Below are 19,106 nucleotides of genomic sequence, written 5' to 3'. Positions count from 1 at the left end.
TTGTGAAGATAAGAAAAAAAAAAAAAAAAAGTGAATAGAAAAAAAAAACCTAAAAAAAAAATCAGCCAACAACAATTAAAAAAAAAAAAAACCCAACCCTCCCTACCATTAGTTCAAAACAAAACTTTCACTGGTTGAGGTTTCTGAGTTGGTGGGACACGTCTGAGACCCAAAGACGGCCTGTGTGCACTGGGCAGCCAGAGGAGGCACCAAAGTGGGATGAGGTCCTCAGGCTGGAGGCTTGCAAGGGGCTTAACAGGTGTGGCATGTGGTTGGGAGCAAGTGGGTGTGAGGCGCTTGTTCATCAGGAGTTTTGGGGAGCTACCTTTAGGATGTTCCCAAGGCTAACGTTCCCTTGCTCTGCATGGACTTGGATCTGAACATTCCTTATACTTCCTGTATAACTATAAACTAGGCCAGTTCTAGAGGCTGAAGCCTCATTCCTTGCCCCAGGACCTGTCCCCTTTCGAGAGAGGGGGCTGGTTTTCTTTTATAGGGTCAGAGGTGTGTGCTGGATCCTCTTTATACCCTCCCTAGACCATCTCTCCCTTACCATCATTCGCTCCGGGAGAGGAGTGGCCAGAGAAGTAGGGGGATGACTGAGTGAAGGTGGTGGCCCAGGGTTCCAGGAGGTCACTTGAGTGGGACTCGGGGTGTGTGGGGGGGTGATGCTGCTGCTGCTGAGAGCCAGGACCCTTGCAGAGTAAGGGCTGGGGGGTTGAGTGGGCAGAGAGGGGCAGAGCTCACCACCTCCTCTCCGTACTGGACTATATCCTCTTGTGTGGAAGGCCTCTGGGGGAGAGTACACAGGATTACACAGACAGGTCTGTGAGAGTCCCTAGAGAAGCGGGGGTGGGGGGGCTTTGACAGACTCGAAGGAGGTGAGGGATGGAGCCATGGAGATATCTGAGTGATTCCAGAAGAAACAGCCAGCTCAAAGGTCCTGAGTGGGAGTGTGTGATTTGCTCGAGGTCTACGAAGGCGGTCAGTGTGGTTAGAGTGGTGTGAGCGAGAGGAAGAGCAGTAGAAGGTGAGGTCAGAGAGGAGACGTGGGGCTTAGACCCTGCAGGACTTTGTAGCCCATGGTAAGGACTTTGGCTTTTACTCTGAGTGAGGAGGCCACAGGAGGGTTGTGAGTAGAGAAGAGACATGAACTGCCTTAGGATTTAAGAGGATCCCTCTGACTGCAGAGTATGGAACAGACTGTAGGAGTGAAGATGGAAGCAGGGGCACCAGACCTGAGGAGGCTACTGCAGTAGTCCAGTGACTGATGATGGTGCTGGCAATGGAGGGGGTGAGGGGAGGCTGGATTCACGAAACATTCTGAACGGAGAGTGCCCAGAATTTGCTGAAGGCTGAGAGCCTTGGGGCCAGACCGGGACACAGATAATGCCCTAACTAGAAGTAAGAAAAAACCCCTCCAATTCTATCTTGTTTAAGCCCCTATTCTTTTGTGATTTTTTTTTCCTGTTGCTTGCAACTTAACATATTCCTTCCTGATCCATGACCCCACTCTGGACACTGAGACCTGAGGAGGGGGAGGCTACTGGGGGGACCTCCTCTCTCCTCAGGATGTCGCGTGTCAGCACCTTGCATACAGTAGGTGTTCGGAAAACCCTCCCAGGATGGAGGGGAAATGTACGAAGGGCCATGCTCAGTGGACAAAGCTACATTTCAGTTCCCACAGGAGGCAGGACCTCAAAGGAGAGTGAAAGGGTGAGGAAGCAGGAGCAGCGCTGTGGCAGAGGGAACGGCAGGAGCAGAAATGGGGGACAGAAAGAGGGAAGTGAGGCCACTTTGGGGTGTGGAGTGCCAGTGGGGCAAGAAAGGCAGGACTTTGGTTTGTGATTACATTAGATGTCTACCAACGTGTCCAACCAACTCCTGGCGCCATACAGTCAGGCTCAGTGTTTTGCTGAGCTGAAGTCTGAAAAAGCTCATTTTCCAGAAAAGGTCAATTTTTCATTTGGCCATTCATTCAACAATGGTGCCAAGTCCTGGAGAATGCTGAGGGTGACAATCAAGAACATTCTTGGCTAGTGGCATTGCTCAAGCAAAGGTTCCCAGGTGGGCAGGAAAGACCCAGTTACTGCGACAGGAGAGTCCGTTTTGCTTTCTTAGACCTCACACTAGGGTGCAGTCTAGGTCTTCAGGGACTCTGGGCATTCACGGCCCTGGGGCAAGGAGAAGTCACGGAGGGCTAAGGAGATGGTATACGCAACCACAAGACGCGTACTCTTCCCAACGGCTGCGTGCACTTCAGGGCTCTGCGGCCCAGCCACCCTACAGCCCAGACCGCCTCCTCTGGCCTCTTTATTGGCTGTTCCATCCCCTCCTTCACACAACCTCCAACACCCCGGTTGGCTCTGCTCTTGCCCGTTCCGCCTCCGTGTCCTTCCATCCCGCTAGACTTTGCAGCCTTGGCATTGGTTCATTTCGTTCTAGCCCTACCCTTTGAGGTCTCAACTGCCTTCATTCTGGCTCCCTCATTGGCTAGCCACCATCTCTCTTCCTAGCTCCCGCCTTCGCCGTCCACCCCCATTGGCCCTGCCCCTCCAGTCCCGCCTTCGAGGCCGCCCTTACACGGCCTCTTGGGTCTCTTTCTAGCCTTCGTATTCGCTAGTTCAGCCCTAGCACCGCCTCTTGAAGGCATAGTGCAAGCTCACACGACTCCCCACCGGCTCGCTGTAGCCGTTATCTTTTCGTCATCTCCTCTACGCCACCGGCGCGTGGCTCCCCATTGGCTATTCGCGGTCTCTGTCTTCGCGTCCCAGCGCCTACGCAACCAAGGGATCTCCTGCTTTTCGGGCCGCTCCGTTCGCTCCCCGCTGCCCCCATCGCCTGTAGTCATTCCATTTTCTCCGCCGCACACATGCCGCTCCCGCTCACACTCCCGCACTAGCTGTCCTACTTGTGCTCTTTCCATGCCGGACCCCGCACCACCCCCATTTAGGCCTCCCCATTGATTCCCTGATCCTCCCGCCTCCTGCACCGCCCACTCTCGGGCATCCCCATTGGCTGCGTGCTTCTCCCGCACTCGCTTCACCGCTACGTCATCCGTGCGCGGCTCCCTATTGGCTTTCTGCTATACCTGTCTTCGTCTCACCGCCTACAGCCCCCGTGAGCCATACCCCCCCGCGCTGGCTTTCCCATTGGCTGCCCGCCCCTTCAGGCCCTGCCCCCGCCGGTCCCGCCACCGGTGCCGTCGGTGCCGCCGCCGCCGCCGATATGGCGCGCCCGGCCCCTGTGGAGCCCCCGCTGCGGCATCCCGCGCCCCCCTCGCCGGCCGCGGGCGAGCCCCGCACCTCTGTTGAGGCGGCGGTGGCCCCGCGGAGAGTGCTGTTCGCCGACGAGGCCCTGGGGCTGCCGCTGGCGCAGCTGCGCCGCTACCGGCCGTGGGGCGGGCCCGGGGCGGGCAAGATGGCGGCGGCGGCCGGGCAAGATGGCGACGGCGGCGGGGCTGACGAGGACGACGATGGCGAGGATGGGGATGAAGGGGAGGAGGAAGAGGAGGCTGGCCCTGCGCCCTCGCCGCTGTGCCCCGTCCCCGCTGGCGGGGGGTTTTACCTGGTGCCCACATTTTCGCTGCCGCCCGCGCCGGGCCGTCTGGAGCGCTTGGGGCGCGTCATGGTGGAGCTGGAGGCGCTGCTGCCGCCTCCCGGAGCGGTCCCCGGGGGTGCCGGGGTGTGGGTGCCTGGGGGGCGCCCGCCGGTGCTGCGCGGGTTGGTACGCGTGCTGAACCGCTCCTTCGAGAAGGCGGTGCACGTGCGGGCCTCACACGACGGCTGGGCTTCTTTCTGCGACCACCCAGCGCGCTACGTCCCGCGCAGCCCGCCGGGGGCAGGAGCGGGAGGACCAGGAGCAGGAGATCCCATCCTGGATCCCGGCCTGGGCCTGGGCTTGGGCCCTGGCCAGGCGTCCGCCTCCTCGCCCGACGACGGCGGCCGCACTGACCGCTTTGCCTTCCAGCTGCCCTTTGCTGAGGGCGCGGGCGATGGGGCGCGCCTGGACTTCGTGGTGCGCTATGAGACCCCCGAGGGCACTTTCTGGGCCAACAACCAAGGCCGCAACTACACAGTCCTGCTCCGGATCGCACCCGCTCCCACACCCACTGATGCCGAAGGGCTGCCCCAGCAGCAGCAGCTGCAGCAGCTGGAGCCACAGCCCGAGTGCCAGGGTCCCGTGGAGGCTGAGGCCAGGCAGCTGAAGAGCTGCATGAAGCCGGTGAGGCGCAGGTAATGTCTGCCAGCGCCACCTCCAACAACGCAGGGCTGTGTCTAGGATGGAGGACCAGCATCCCGACCCCGGAACCCCTCAGGCCTGCTCTCCAGGACGGGGAGGAGGGCGCATTCAGGCAGTCCAAGAGTAACGGAGGCCAAACATGTGCTAGGCTCTGTTTTAATTACGGGGGTTTCATTCATTTGTTGAATTCCACTGTAAAACCCTGAACAAGACAGACATCTTGCCTGCCCTCAAGGATCATGTAGGCTCCGATGGGAGACGGTTTGAAAAAAACAAGCAAGCAGATAAGATACAGAGGGATAAGATAGTTGCTGAGAGGAGAGTGAAATAGGGTAAGGGGATAGTTGGGAGGGAATAGCTGCTTTCCAGTGTTCAGGGAAGGCCTTTAAGGAGGTGAGTCCTGGATGATGGGAAGAAGAGTCATGCGCAGATATATGGGGGGGTGGGGTGGGGAGAGTTTGTAGAAAAGGGAACAGGGAGGACTGTTCTGAGGAGGTGCCACTTAAACTGAGTCCTGAATGATGGAGGAGTGGTTATGCACACGTATGGGAGCAAAGGTGTTCTAGGCAGAGGGAACTGAGTACAAAGGTCCTGAGGTGAGACTGAGCTTGGTGTGAATGGTGAGCAGTGTGCTGGAGTGGACAGAACTTCAGTGACCTAGTAGGGTGGACCAAGGGCCTTGCCAGTGGGGGACAGGGAATCTGATCCCCATTTGACAGAGCAGCAAACCGGGGTTCCAGAGGGAGAAACTGTTTGAGGAAGTGATGGCACCCTGCTTTTCCAGTTCCACCATGGCTGACCTTGAAGCCTGTGCATCTCTTTACTGTTACGTTCTAATCTAGTGCGAGGCCTCCTGCAGGATTGAGGGGCTGAGTCTGTGCTCTCACAGGGAAGCAGTGACTGGCAGACGCAGAACCAGGTGGGCCTGGACTCAAAGCTCTTGTCCTTTGTTTTTGCCTGTGACCGTTCAGAGCCTGGGAGAAGGGGCCAGTAAACCCCAGGAGGCCTCATAGGAGACTTAGATTTTCTCAGTCAAGCGAGGAGTTCTTTGAAGGTAGCAGCTAGGCCTGATTCTTTTGGTGTGTGGAGGGGGTCACCTAAGCCTAGCCTGGGATAAGTAGAGTCTCTGTGCAGGTGTGGGAAATGCACACATTTCTCTGCTTCCGGGAGGACTGGAAATGGGAATGGGAAAATGCGTTCTGGACCTTGTATATGCTTGATCAGAAGCCTCTGGTTGCAGCAAGATGTTTGTGATCCTGGCAAGGCCTTAGGCTGTGAGTGAGTGGTTCAGAAAGGTCTAGCTTGGGCCTGGTGGGCGGGTGTGCCTGGGTATGTGAGCAAGCAGGCAAGTACCCACTTACCGACCTGTGAGCCCCACAGTAATCTGAGACTTAGTATAAAGGGGGCAGGCAGCATGCCTTTCCTTACAGAGTTAAGAGAATGGATTCTGACATCAGAGTGCCTCGGTTCAAATTGCAGCCCTGCCGTCTGTTGGCTTTGTGACCTTGGCTAACTCATTTAACCGCACCGTGGCTCAATACCCTCACCTGTAAAACAGACAGTTACAACACCTACTGCAGAGGAGACGAGTAAAAGCCCTCAGAACCAAATCTGGCTCGTAGCAGTGCCAGCAAGTGTTAGCTAGTGTTTATATTTATATTTAGGGAATCACACATACAGTTCCTTGGATACCCCTCCCAAACTCTGCTCTGCCCATCACCTGCTGTGTGGCCTTGCCTCAGTTTCTTCATCTGTAAGCCTCAGTCTTCTCATCTGCTAAAGGGGAATGACAGTCACTTTGGTTGGATTGAATGCAGCAAACATGGGCAAGGCACTGAAGGATGGTGGTAGCCGTGGAAGGGAATAGTGGCCAGCGTTTACTGAGCTCTGTGCTGACAGCTTCGAGTCTGTTCTCGCCTGAGTCCTGCTGTGCGTGCTCTGTGGGGTATAGGCGCGCAGATTAGGCACATTTAATAAAGGGGGAGACTGAGGTAGCTCAGGGAGGTGAGCCAGCCTAAGTCCACTCAGCTAGTGAGTGACAGGACCGGGGAGGACATGCTGGGACATTTTTTTTTTTACTACTCCTCTGGAAGGTCTGACAGGGTTCAGGAAAACTTCTGCATTTCATTCCTGGTGTTCCCAGCAGGTCATGCTTTCCTTTTAACTTCTCTCTCTCTCTCTCTCTCTGTCTCTTTCTTTATCACTCTTTTATGTCTCTCTCTCTCTCTTTGCTTTTTTTGAGGTATACAAAGTGTACTGATCTTAAGTATAGGGCTCAGTGGATTTTTACATACATATGCTCGTGTAGCCATCACCCAGCTCAAGGTTTGGAGTGGCCCCAGTGCCCAGAATCGCCTTCATTTCTGTCACTTTTCCCAAGTTGTCTTCCCAGGTGGCTGTCGTGGGAGCCCTGTCTGTAAGATGTGACAGTTTGGGTAACAAGAGTTTGGTCATTTTAGAGTGTAAAAGGAAGAGAACCAGAGAAATCAAAAGCTCGCAGGGCCAAGGTGGGTGGAGAGGGTGTTTTTCTTTTAAAATACATGGGTGGTTTTAAGGAGAAATTGAAGCAGCCCGTTCAGACAATTGTTTTGGTATCTGGCCCCAGGTCTGTGGTTCCTAACATGACTTGTGATATTATTTTAAGTGGGCAGATGGCTTTTTGATAGCTTCTTTATCTTTTGATCTCAGCTCTTGCAAAGGGGAGGTTGGTGCTCATTGCAAGATCAGCGGTAAGATTTTCTTTGTAGGTCGGTGGCTTTCTTGGCGAGTACATTTCAACTTATTATTGTTTTAAAAGCTGTGTGCTGCCGGTGACTTGGAGCGCTGTTGAAGAACAGCTACCCCCTGCCACCCAGCCCTCTTGGGGCCGGTAGCCGATCTCAGGGGGGAAGGCCGAACGTGCAGGAGCCCCGTGGCAGAGGGCTTCTTCACAAGTGCCGGCTGCAGGCCCCCCCGCCCCCCGTACCGGGCATGGCCACGTCAGGTGGGGGGTACAGGGGAAGTCTGTGGTAGCCATGGGGATACAGCTCAGAAACCGGAAAATGGCTGCATTCCCTGGATCGCTGGACCAGGCTTTTGATAACTCTTAGGCTTCGAGATGATCCATCAACAAGCACTTGTTGAGGGCCTACTATGTGCTGGGCACGGTGCTAGGTTCCAACAGGGAAAAAGATGCAGACTGGCAGTAAGCTGTCAAAGGTTTTGTGGTGGAGCTGGGTGGGCGAGGCAGGGACGGAGGGCTTGGTGTGTGTGACGCTTGGCAGAGACCCTGCTCTGTGCTGGGCATTGTGCTGAGGGTTTGCGTGCAAAGGCCTCATCTAATCCTTTCAACATTCCCTGAGAGAGAGACTGTTTTATCCCTCTTTCCTGGATGAGCAAACTGAGGCTCCCAGAGTCCAGAGTCCTAGGGCTGGTGTCGGGAGGAGCCCTCCTGATCTGCCTTGGCTTAACACCCTTAGGAGGTGTCCTGTTCCTCTTAGAAAGAAAGACCAAGAAGGCCTCAGCATGGCCTTCAAGCACCCCCCTGCCCTGTCCCCCAGTCTGGCCTCCGCAGCTGCTAGTCTCACATCCCACTGTCCTCTGCCTTCTGAGCTTCTGTCACCGTGGTCTTAACAAGGTGCCTTGCCCCTTACTGCTTCAGGGCCTTTGCCCATGCTGTTTTCCATCACCGGGAATGTTGGTCCTGTGCTCCTTGCGGTCTCCTTGTTTTGATCCCTCGGTTCTAAGAGTGCTTCCCCTGGGAAGCCTGCCCATCCCAACATCCTCAGTCCTCGATGTTCTCATAGCATGGATCAGGCGAGACCTGCCAGAGAATGTCACGTAGCAGAACAAGTGTGTGTTGCCACAACTTTAAGATCATTTCCCACCCTGCCTGGCAGTCTTAGTCTATTTTTCTGATCCACTCTTGTCTCTATCTTGCTGTGACTCTTTTCAAATGTTCTTTACCTTCAGACTTTACTTCCTGCTTCAAAAACAAAACGAAGCCGTAAGAATGGAACTCCCCACAGCTCGCAGCCCCCAAACCTGCAAACTAAGTTCCCTCCCTTGTGTTACAGGGGAGGAGGGGGCCCTTTTACTCCCTCAGGCCAGTCCCCCCACTTGTGCCCTGGGTTCCGTTTTCTGCTACCTGCTCCAGAACTTGACCCTTTCTCTCCTGGCAGCTTTTCACCGCCCTCTTCACTGATCCTCTCTCTTGGCCTTTATACATGCTAGCATCTCTACTGTCTGAAAAACCTGTCCTTTGACCTCCCCTCTGCCCCTGCTGCTCCCGGCCAGCACCTAACCACCCCCCTCCCCTTCATTGCTGACCCCCCTCTGAAGAGTTGCTGACACTCTCCTCCTCCATTTGCTTCAGCCCCCCACATCTACCAGATTCCAGAGGTGGCTTTTGGTTTTCTTCTTGAAGTGGTTGAGCACTCCTACTTAAAACGTGATCTTTCCCTTGCCTTGGGACCACGCTCTGCTGCTTTTCCTCTTAACCCCCTGGCCCTTCTCCTTGCTCTTTCCTTCAGCCTCACATAGCCAGACTCGGTGTCTCCACTTGGCTGATGTCCCAAAGATGCGTCCCGCAGTTGAGATCGAATCCATCACCTCCCCAACAGTGTTCCTGAGTGGCCTCTCCCCGACCCCTCCCTTGCTTCTCTTCCTTCTAAGCATCCTAAGCCCATCCTGACCCTGGAGTCTGGGCCAGGGCCCTTTGTTCCAGGGCATTCTTCCTTTCCTGAAGGCACTGACCTCAGTTTGTAGTTAGACCTTCATTAGGGGATTATTGGATAACCCTCTGCCCTCTTAGTCTGTAAGCTCCGTGAGGGGTAGGGACATGGTCTGCTTTTTGTTCACCACTGTATTCCTGCAGGGCCTGCCACGGTGCCTGGCACTTAACAGGTGCTCAATAAATGTTTGTTGAAAGAATGAGTGTGAGTTATTTTTTTAAATGTCTTCCTCCACACGAAATTGTCAGCTTCCTAGTTGGGTGTGCTCACCATTGTGTCTCCAGGGTCTGTCAACTGGGCCGATGCACAGTAAGGCCTCAATGATGTTTAGGTCACCTGTTGCTGAATGGATGGCGACCCAACTTGCTGTCTGAGTCGGCAGTCTTAGGGGAAACCAGAACAATCAAAGTTGAGACAGGACAGGCCAAGGGCCATCTTGGTTGTCTGGAAAGTCAGGATTTAGTGAGAAAGCGATCCTCTTTTACTCCACAGACAATTGGTAGGGCATCATGGTTAAGGATGTGGACTGAGGCCACATGCTATGGAAGTGGCAGAGCTGGGCTCTGAGCCAGGGCGGTCCTGCTCTAGTTCCCCAGTTCTTAATGGCTGTACCAGGCTGGGTGGTGCGTCTTACCGGCGGGGCATTGCCAGGCAAGTTGCTTTCCTTTTCAGAGCCTCAGTTTCCCTCAGTGGGAATTTGGAGGGGATCGCTGTTTGTTAGCACTTTATAGGCGATGTTCCACTATTTGCTCAATCCACCCCACAGCCCTCTGAGATAGCTATTACCGTTATACCTTCTTTATGGAGGAGGAAACTCGAGGCATCAAGAGGTTAAGTGACTTGCTCCAGGTCACACAGCTGGTAGGTGGCAGAGCTGAGGTTATTCAAAGTTACATGTCCTGACCCTTTATTGAACTGTGAAATCAATTTCCTGGATCCCAATGAATATTAAAGAAAAAGAACTAGCATAGGAAATAATCAGTGTGTCTCACAACACGTAGTAAAGGTAAGTGCCGTTTCATTCAAAGAACAACTGTTTTCCAGTTCTCTATAAGTATGTATATTTACACATGTATGGGTGTGCTGGCTTATGATGTAAAATGTATTTCTTACTGTGGGTCACCGCCAAATGAATGAAGTCACTGCCGTGAAGGAAGCTCATGGCAACGATAAAGTGCTCTCCTTCCACCCCGCTGGATGGGCTCTAAGTCCCAGGTTGACACCGACACAGACCCTAGTTGGGGAAGGCAGAGCAATGCCCCCACAGAATGTGGTGGCTTTCACAGCCGCTTCAAACCCTGCTCTTTTCAGAAAGCAGATGGCTTGGGGTAACTGGGATTCCAAGTATCGTGGGGCAGGTTTCTGAGGCCACCTGACCCCTTAGAGAGTCAGCATTATCTTCGAGGTGACTACATGGGAGCTGGGGTCTGCTGAGTTTCCCTTTGGGTTTCAGCGTGTGACCCACTTAGGGCTGGCCAAGTTCTTTGAAAACGGCATCGGGGGTGCTCCCAGAGGACTCGGGGTGGTGGTGGCAGTGATGTGACTGCTCTGAAAGTCTGCTTTGCTCTTGCCCATTGGGGGTTGTCAGCCCTCCCCCGCTCGCACTCTGGCGATTGACATTTTTGTTCTGTCTCGGCTGGCCCAGGCTGGGGCCAATGGCACCTCTTTCTGAAATCTCACCTTCCGGTCTCCCCGGATGTCGTCTGAGGTCAGCAGTCATTGAGTTTCCTTATGGCAGGAGGAATTTCACGCCTAGGAGACTGGTGTGGCCCCTTCTAGGCTGCACTGTCTTGACCAAGTGCACCCCAAGGATGCATCCCGGGTGCGGGCCCAGGTTCCCGGGCCTGTCCCCGGCCCACTACTTCCCTACTGCCCTTGAGGAGGTAGCACGTGGCATTTGTAGGGCTGGTGCCAAAAGAGCAGGTTTCCTTCTCGAAAACTAGCAAGCACCCTGGAGGTACAGTTTTGTTCTTAATCTCCTCCCTCCCCATTTTTCTAAGAACCCCTCTTCTCTGTTACTGATCAGTGAGTCAGTGTACACTTGTACTCCATTTCTCTTACTATCCTCCTTTTGATTAAAGTCATAGCTGCCCCTGAATGTTTACTGTGAAAGACAGTTCAAGGATATTTAGGTTTTCTCTTTTTCTTTTTTTTTAGCCCACAGTTTCGAACACTGTCTTCAAAATGGAGCCCTCTTTGGATTGTTATCAGTGTGGTGTGTAGTTAGTGGGTGTAGAGACACGGTTCCTTGAGCCTTAGTTTCCGCATTTGTAAAAAGGGAAGGGTGCTGCTTTGAAGGATAGATGTGAAGGTTTTCAAATGACTTGGTGTATCAATGAAAAGGGCCCACGTTGGAGGAGATGAACGATAAATGCTTGTGCCTTCTGCTTTCATCTCTCTGACTTCAGAGGTATGGAGAGCGCCCTGTGTACTTCTGCTGACTTTGTGGATCTTGGGATTGGCTGAATTGCTTGACCTGATTTTTGGAAGCTCCCCCTCTTCTCACGCTCCTCAGCTGCAGAAGAGATGCTCTGGGGGCTGAGAGATTTGTTTTGTATTTGTTTTTCTTCTCTCTCTTCTTCCTTCAGCTGAACTGTGGAATTCTTTTCCTTCTGGTTGGCTGCATCCTGTGTCCCCCCCACCCCACCCCCCGCTTTTTCTCTCTCACATACATCTAGGACTCTGGAATGGTATTTCAGAGCCTGGTTGTGCATGTCAACATTGGGCCAGATGGCAGGAGATGGCTTGCCTAGTCCTGCCCCTGGGAGGGAGGGCTGCCCTTCTGTTTGTGGGTCTTCTTGAAGAAGCTTGCTTTAGAAGATCCTAGAAAGGTGACATTTTCTCTAACGAAGGACTACGCCAGCAAAAGAAGTCCGTAGAAATCGTGTTGGGCCCACAAGTCCAAGGACCTGGATTTTAAACTTACTGGGAGGACTGGTGCAGGACCAAGCTGGTTTGTTCCAAATCCCCCTTTCTTATCTGTGATGCTCGGGAGTTGGTGGCCAGGCTTCTGGAGTCACTTACTCCAGGGCCTTGTAATATTCGGATTCAAATACCTTTGGTGAGACGCACAAGCCCTAGTCCGTGGAGAAAGACAGACGGCCCCTTCTGGAGCTTCCAGACTCTAGATCCATGTACCTGGCTCAAATTTCCTCCCTGAGGGACCTTGCCGCCACTTCCGTGTCTGGTGGTCACCTAGCCACGTGTCCCACGAAGGCAGGGAATCTGGGAATGAATATATGGGCAAGAGGCAGGTCCAAAGAAAAGCCTGAATGAAAGAAGAGGGAGAGATCTTGTCTATTATTGCTGCCCCACTCTATCTACTTCTGGAAAGGATCGGAGATGGGGTTGGGGTAAGACCCCAGCTTCCCTTGTCCGGGAAGTGGCAGTTTGTTGATCGAGAGCCTGGATTTAGACATGGGAGCTAGAAGGCTTAGGTTTCGGTCCTCGCTGCCTGACCTTGAGCCGGTTTCCTCGGCTTCCACGTCATCATCTGCGAGACGCGGATAATAATACTACGTACTTCACAGGATTAAAAGTACCTACCTCACAGGATTGTCGTGAGGATTGCATTAATATACGCGAAAGCACACAGAACAGTGCCGAACATCATAGTAGGTATTCTATTCAGGTCAGCTAGTGATCCTCGGCTTTTGTGAGGTAATTGATTATGTGTTTTCAAAAAGTTGCAACCGTCTGCAGAAATGTCAACATCATCGTATTACCTTTTCGGAACGAAAAGGTCTGAGCAATTGCCTCAGCTCCTCTCAGTCTCTGCTCATGTTTTTGTTAACACTTCCCTCTCATTTGCCTTCGTCGGTAAACATTTGGTACTCATTTCTGAGAATGAGAACAGCGATTTCTCCATGATCCCTGTGACCCCACCCCTGGCAGAGACTGGCTGAAATACACTTGCCTTATGCCACTTAGACCTCGGGGCCTGACTTGCCTGGCGGAGGAGGACCAACTTTAATGAATATCTGCTGTCGATTCAGCCCCCGCTCCGTGCCAGGCCCTGGTGTCTGCCTCGATGGCCTTGACTGCCCTGTGCTTGGTGTGCACATCCTGGCTGTCCTGTGCTCTGTTTTAAGGTGAGGAGGGTGAGGCTCCGAAAGGTTAGGTGGTCGGCCAGGCTGATAGGGTGACGGGTGGAGGATTGGTGGAGGGACCCAGGTCTTTGTGAGCCCGGGTTACTTCCTTTTTCTGCTGGCCTCCTTGCTGTTCTCCAGTTGCTTCCTTCCTCCCACTTGCTGCTTTCTGAGTCCCCCAGTCCTCACCTGCCCTTTCTTGGAAAAAGCGGGTCCCTCTATGGCTAGGGATATACCCTAAAGAAACGATCCAAAGTGCTCCTAAAGCCATGCCCAATAATGTCTGCTGGAGTCTGCTTCGTGGGAGCAAAACGAAGGCCACAACCTGGCCGCTCAGGAGGACGGGAACGGGTTACGTACGTTCCGGTGAGCCGCTGTGAGCGTAAACAGCCATTTCAAATGTTGACAAAAGGGTATATGCTTCCGCTTACGGTTACGGACAGAGCCAGCTGCGAAATGCCGTCTGCAGAACCTAAGTTGGTTTTGTAGAATATCTGGAATGAACTTTTCCAACATGGTACTAGTGTTGGCCCCTGGCTGATGTGTGACTTTTCCCCTTCTTTACGCTTTCCTGTGTTTCATAACATTTCTACAACGCGTCTGTAGGACTTTTCTAATGGGGGGAGTAAAAAGGTGGCAGAAGGGAAGACGGCCACTGTCGCTTAGGAGTGGGCCACCACAGAGGCTCGGAAGGTGCCAGTGGGTGGCAGAACTGGCCTCTCGGGACATCAGATCCATGCATTCTCCCCTTTGTCCCACTCCCCAGGCCTACTGAGGAAGAGCTGAGGATGAAGAGTGCGAAGGACAGCACCCCTGCTATGGGTAAGCACTTGGCGGGCTGTGGGGGTTTTAGCTTATGTTTACCGTTTGCTTGCTTTCTCTCTGTTTTCTCTGTACGAATTAGGAGGTTCCCTCTGTCTTAGACTGTCACGGAAAGCCTCAGAGGCAAAGCTGCCAAGCAGCCCCAAGAGCAGCCTTTCCTAACTAAACCAGGCCTGCTTGCACACCTGCCTCACCCCAACACTACCCTTCTCTTCTCTCCAGCAGAGCGCCCTAGTGTCCAGGAGTCGGTGGGTCCCCTGGTGGCCCCCACCCCTCTCCGTCCGTGGCCTCAGATGACGCTTCAGGTAAGCAGGCCCTGGCAGCCTCTGGATGGACAGCCCAATGGGAGACCGGGTGGCGGACGCCGACTTGCTCCAGGTCTACCCTAGGTCGGAGGGAGGCCCCCCAAAGCAGAACCCGATGGCGGAGGGACAGAGTGCAGTTATTCACCTGAGTCTTTGTTACGTTAGCAAATATTTACTGAGTGCTTGCGCTGTGCCAAGCAGTTCTGGGCCCTGGGAATATGGTAGCGACCAAAAAAGCTGTCTTCCCGGGGCTTATTTACATTTTGGTGGAGAGAGACAGGACAAAACAAAATAATAGTTAAAATATACGATATTTTAGATGATGATGGTGCTAAGGAAAAAATTAAAGGGATGGGGAGTGTGTGTGTGTCTCACACGTGTGTGCACGTGCGTGCGCGCGTGCACACACACACACACGGGGGTTGGGGGGAAGGTTTGTGAGTTTAGAACAGGTGGCCAGGGGAGGCCTTCATGGTAAGTGAGATTTGAGCAAAGATTTGGAGAAGGTGAGAGTGAACCACATGGGTAACTAGGGGAAGAACATCCCAGGCAGGTGCAAAGTCCCCCAGGCAGGGCCATGACGAATGTGTGAGGAACAGAGAGGAGCAGTGTGTGTGTGGGGGGTGGGGGGGCAGCAGGAGGTGAGGTCAGACAGCGGGTGGGGGACAGATCATGTAGGGTCTCGTGGGCCTTGGAGAGAACTCTGGCTTTTACTCTGAGTGACTGGAGAGCAGGAGGTCGTGAGCGGAGGAGGGCCGTGATCTGACTTAGGATTTAACAGGCTCCCTCTGGCTGTTGTGAGGACAGTAGGCTGTAGGGGCAGAAGCAGGGGGGACCGTGAGGGAGAGGCTACTGCAGAGGTCCGGGCCAGCGATGCCAGCAGGGGAGATAGATTCTGGAGATGTATGTTTGTGTGTGTGTGTGTGTGTGTTTTAGTACAAAGATTTTCAAACAGACACAGAAGGAAAGAGACTAGTATAATGAACTCACATATGCCTGTCACCCAGCTTCAACAAATTTGAACACATGTCCGTTCCTACTTTTTCCATACCCCCTCCGCTCCTCCCTTGCCTATGGAATTATTTTGGAAAAAAATCCAGACATTATCTCATCCACAAATATTTCAGTTTGTACCTCAGAAAATTAAGCACTCGTTAAAAAACAAACCAAAACAAAACAATCCCGACAATGCAGCATCATGCCTCGGGAAATCAACAGTCAGTCTTTAGTATCATCAAATATTTGATCAGTGTTCAAATTTCCTTATCTCATAGGTGTTGTAGGTTCCAAACCAGGTCAACACATTGCATTGGGTGGATGGGTCTTTTTTAGATATTTAAATCTCCCTCACTTTTCTGGCAGTTTGTTTGTTGGAGAAACCTTGTTTGTCCTGTAGAGTTTCCCACAGGCTGGTTTTGGCTGATTGCATCACATGGAAACACATTGCTTACTCTTTTTATTAATATGCTAATTCCATTTAATTAATGTGATTATTAAATTTAATTTACTTTATTAAACTATCAATTTTGTTAAATTGATTTATTAAATACAATCTATTATTATGAAACTAATTTAACTAGAATTGATTCTATTTAATTCTCTTATTCCCATTTCATTTAGTAACTGGAATTCTTCTCTAAAGAAAAACTTTCTCATATCAACCGTTTGGCTGCCTTGAACGTATATAGTTCGTATTGAAAAAGCTGTATAAATGCTTAATTTTTTCCCTTTCATTTACCAGTCTTCAGAAGAAGTGAACTTCTCCAAAGGTGACCAACTAAAGGATTTTTGGTTTTGGTGTATTATTACTAACTCATGAATTTTAAACATATTTGCTAAGTTTCAACCCATTGCACTTATTTATTTATTTTGTTTAAATTGAACTCTCTCCAGTCAGTGGGAGCTTGTTTACATTGGTTCCAGAGTCCTTTTGAACACATCCCCATCATTCTTGGACCACTCCTTCACATTCTAGAATGACAATGTGTCCTAGATTCATCTCGTGCTCGCCCTGCCCCAAACCTGGGAGCAGCCATTTAGTTAGAAAGTTCTGGTTCCTTTTAGGGGAGAACGGTATTTAGAAAGCAGGATCTGGGTGCTCAGTGTGCTTGTTGCTGCTAGATAGGCCATTGTTTCTAGGCCCTGTCAAAATAAATGTTTTTGAAAGACAAAATACATGAATTCATGTGGATATTCTGGATCTGTTTTAGAGGTTAGCCGACAGTATTTACTGAGAGCTGTTCACCAAATGTTGGTGCCCGCTGCCTTCCTTAGCTTTATGATCTGCAGGAGTCCCCTTTTCCTCCATCTGATTTGGTTATTTTAATATAGATGACATAGGCTTTAGTGTTTGGAGAATTAGAGAGGGCTCTTTAAGGAGGGTTTTATCTGGAAACACCTGTGGGGCTGGGTGTGGGCTGTCGCCCACTCTCACTGTCTCCGCTTGTCCCCTCCCCTCCTCTACTTCATTCCTTTCCCTTTCTCTCCCCTCCTGCCCTGCCCCCCTCCCAATGGCTCTAGGTTTCTGAAGTTACAGTGACTGGCAAACCCCCAGAGGAAGGTGACGTCCCCAGAAGCAATCCGCCTGTGGCTTTCACGGAGGTCCCCCAGGCACCGGCCATCAGGATCCTCCCCTCTTCCTCTCTCTGTGGCCTGGGTGGCTCCCCCAGGGACCAGGCCTCGGGGCCCGATGCAAGTGAGGGGGCAGCCGGGCCTCTCCTGGAACCCAGCCAGCAGCAGGTGGAGGCCACGTGGGAAGTATCGAGAGAGAATGGAGGGGGCCGAAAGGACTCCGTGGTGGGGGCCGTTGTGGATGAGCCCCCTGGGGGTCTGGAGGTGGTGAGTGGGTCGGAGGAGCTGCTTGGCGAGGACACCATCGACCAGGAGCTGGAGCAGCTCTACCTGTCCCACCTGAGCCGCCTGAGGGCTGCTGTGGCTGCGGGTGGGGCAGGGGCTGGCGGGGAGGGCCCCACAGATGGGGGGGTGGCCCCCAGCCATGCCCCGGGCATGCTCACGGACCGAGACCTGATCTTGAAGTGGCCTGGCCCCGAGCGGGCCCTGAACAGCGCCCTGGCGGAGGAGATCACACTGCATTATGCGCGGCTGGGGCGTGGTGTGGAGCTTATCAAGGACACTGAGGACCCTGACGAGGAGGGGGAGGGCGAAGAGGGACTCTCCGTCATACCCCCCAGCCCCGAAGGGGACACCCCCAAGGAATCGCCTCCGGAAATCCTCTCGGGGGCCCATTCTGTGGTAGCCACTATGGGAGATGTGTGGCTCCCGTGGGCAGAGGGCTCGGGTTGTGACAGCCCCGTGGTTCTGGGTGCAGAGGGTCAGTTCACTGGGGCTCCAGAAAAGGGCATGGGCAAGGACACCGACTCTTTGCGTATAAGTAGGGTGACAGCTGGGGTGACCGGGTCCCCAGCGGGGAAGGAAGGCCGGATGGAGTTTACCACCGAGTGGGCAGACAGCTTGGTTCCTATACCTGGTAAGGAGCTAGCTGCCCCAGTCCTACGGGGGCCAAGTGTCACCCTCCTTGGTCCCTCCGGGGCCGAAGTCTGTCCTTCTGGCCTGGCCAGGCCGCACGTGAGCTCCCAGGATGAGGAGGGTTCAGGCCCAAGCCTTGAGCCCCCAAAGAAGTCTCCCACTTTAGCAGCCCCTGCAGAATGTGTGTGTGTATTTCCTCCCCAGCTCCGGGGGCCCTTGACCCAGACTCTGGGGGTCCTGGCTGGGTTGGTGGTGGTCCCTGTGGCTCTGAACAGTGGTGTGTCCCTCCTGGTGCTTGCGTTGTGCCTCTCTCTGGCCTGGTTCTCGTAGAGGCTGCTTGTGGGGGGGCAGCAGTAACAGGCTTCCCCCCTCTCTGGGGTGTGGGGAGAGGCAGTCGCTACCCCCCCCAGGGGATTCAGATACGATGTGTGGCCTGTAGAGTCAGGGCTCTTTTGCTTCTGAGAATGCCCGACGGAGAGAGACCTTCTGGTCCCTGAGGACTTGTCGGCCCGGGGCTCCCTGCGGTGATCCCGGTGGAGGGGAACGGGGCACGGTGGACGGTGTGAGAGAACGTCAGAGAGGAACTGGGCATGTCCTCCCTCCCCCCCCCCCCGGCCCAAGCCTGTATTTATTTTTGTATAATTCTCTGGATGAGGGAGAGTGGTCGTGAGCTGGTCTTGGGGCACAATTACCCAGAGATATATTTATTAACAGCCAACCTGTGCAACCTGCTGGAGCTTTATTTTTAATTTAATTTATATAGAGTACCTATTATTATATGCCACAATAGAGCTCTATGAGAAATGATGTGTCTCGCTGTACAGTGTTCTCCTGTTTGGGCCTGAGTGTGTGGGGTGGTCATGTTCTGTGGGAGGGGCAGGGTGGGGACTTGGGCGTGGGACACGTTCCTGCCTGCTGCCACGGCTTCAGTATGTGTCACCTCACCTTTATGGTCCTACCCCCTGTGGTCCGGTGGTCTTTGGAGGGGCGGGTCCTTTGGTATTTTCTATATTCTGCCAGGGAGGGAGGAAGAATGATTGATTGCCATATGAGGGTTTGGTGTCCAACACGTGGCCGCAGCAGTGGATGTGGGAATACCGGCTGTGAATCAGCCACAAGGTTTTGAGGTTCCTGGAAAAAAAAAAAAAAAGCCTTTGACACCAAGAGGGAGACCCCTCTGTCCCCAAGATTGGAAAGGTCTCACAAGGGACAGAGGAGTTAATGTGCTGTGAAGAATTCATACCAGAGTTGTTGTCCACAGATTTTGCCTTTCTAACTCAAAACAGGAAACCCAGAAGCTTTGAAAGAAAGGATAGATATATTTACTGCATGCAAATAAAAATCTCTGCATTAGCAAAACAAAACACCATATATTTATTTACTTCCCTTCACAGCAAAACTTTACGCCAACTTTCTTCCATTCTTCTCCAGGGCTCCAGGGCTTTTCTGAA

General features: G+C 53.0%; 1 protein-coding gene across 2 annotated transcripts; it reads left to right on the top strand.

Annotated features, from left to right (window-relative positions):
* Nucleotides 1-3,201: 3,201 nt before the first annotated feature.
* On the top strand, nt 3,202-18,892 carry PPP1R3F (protein phosphatase 1 regulatory subunit 3F). 2 transcript variants are annotated; one of them, XM_036121425.2, is made up of 4 exons: nt 3,202-4,235; nt 13,809-13,864; nt 14,090-14,169; nt 16,690-18,892. In XM_036121425.2, the coding sequence occupies exons 1-4, from the start codon at nt 3,229-3,231 to the stop codon at nt 17,983-17,985; spliced, it is 2,439 nt and encodes an 812-aa protein (XP_035977318.1). In that variant the 5' UTR covers nt 3,202-3,228; the 3' UTR covers nt 17,986-18,892. The 2 variants fall into 2 exon arrangements, with proteins under 2 accessions (XP_035977318.1, XP_035977316.1); XM_036121423.2 differs by having other exon boundaries at nt 14,087-14,169.
* The last annotated feature ends 214 nt before the right edge of the window (nt 18,893-19,106 follow it).

This window comes from Halichoerus grypus, chromosome X (assembly GCF_964656455.1).
Source record: "Halichoerus grypus chromosome X, mHalGry1.hap1.1, whole genome shotgun sequence".
NCBI lineage: Eukaryota > Metazoa > Chordata > Mammalia > Carnivora > Phocidae > Halichoerus > Halichoerus grypus.
Note: the sequence above shows the minus strand (reverse complement) of the source record. Positions and strands in the feature narration are given on the sequence as shown.

What these genes read in the sequence shown, in the direction of transcription:
- PPP1R3F (XM_036121423.2), top strand. Translation starts at nt 3,229, where the DNA reads ATGGCGCGCCCGGCCCCTGTGGAGCCCCCGCTGCGGCATCCCGCGCCC. An exon ending in GGACAGCACCCCTGCTATGG is followed by an intron (nt 13,865 to 14,086) that starts GTAAGCACTTGG and finishes TCTTCTCTCCAG; the next exon opens with CAGAGCGCCCTAGTGTCCAG. An exon ending in GGCCTCAGATGACGCTTCAG is followed by an intron (nt 14,170 to 16,689) that starts GTAAGCAGGCCC and finishes CAATGGCTCTAG; the next exon opens with GTTTCTGAAGTTACAGTGAC.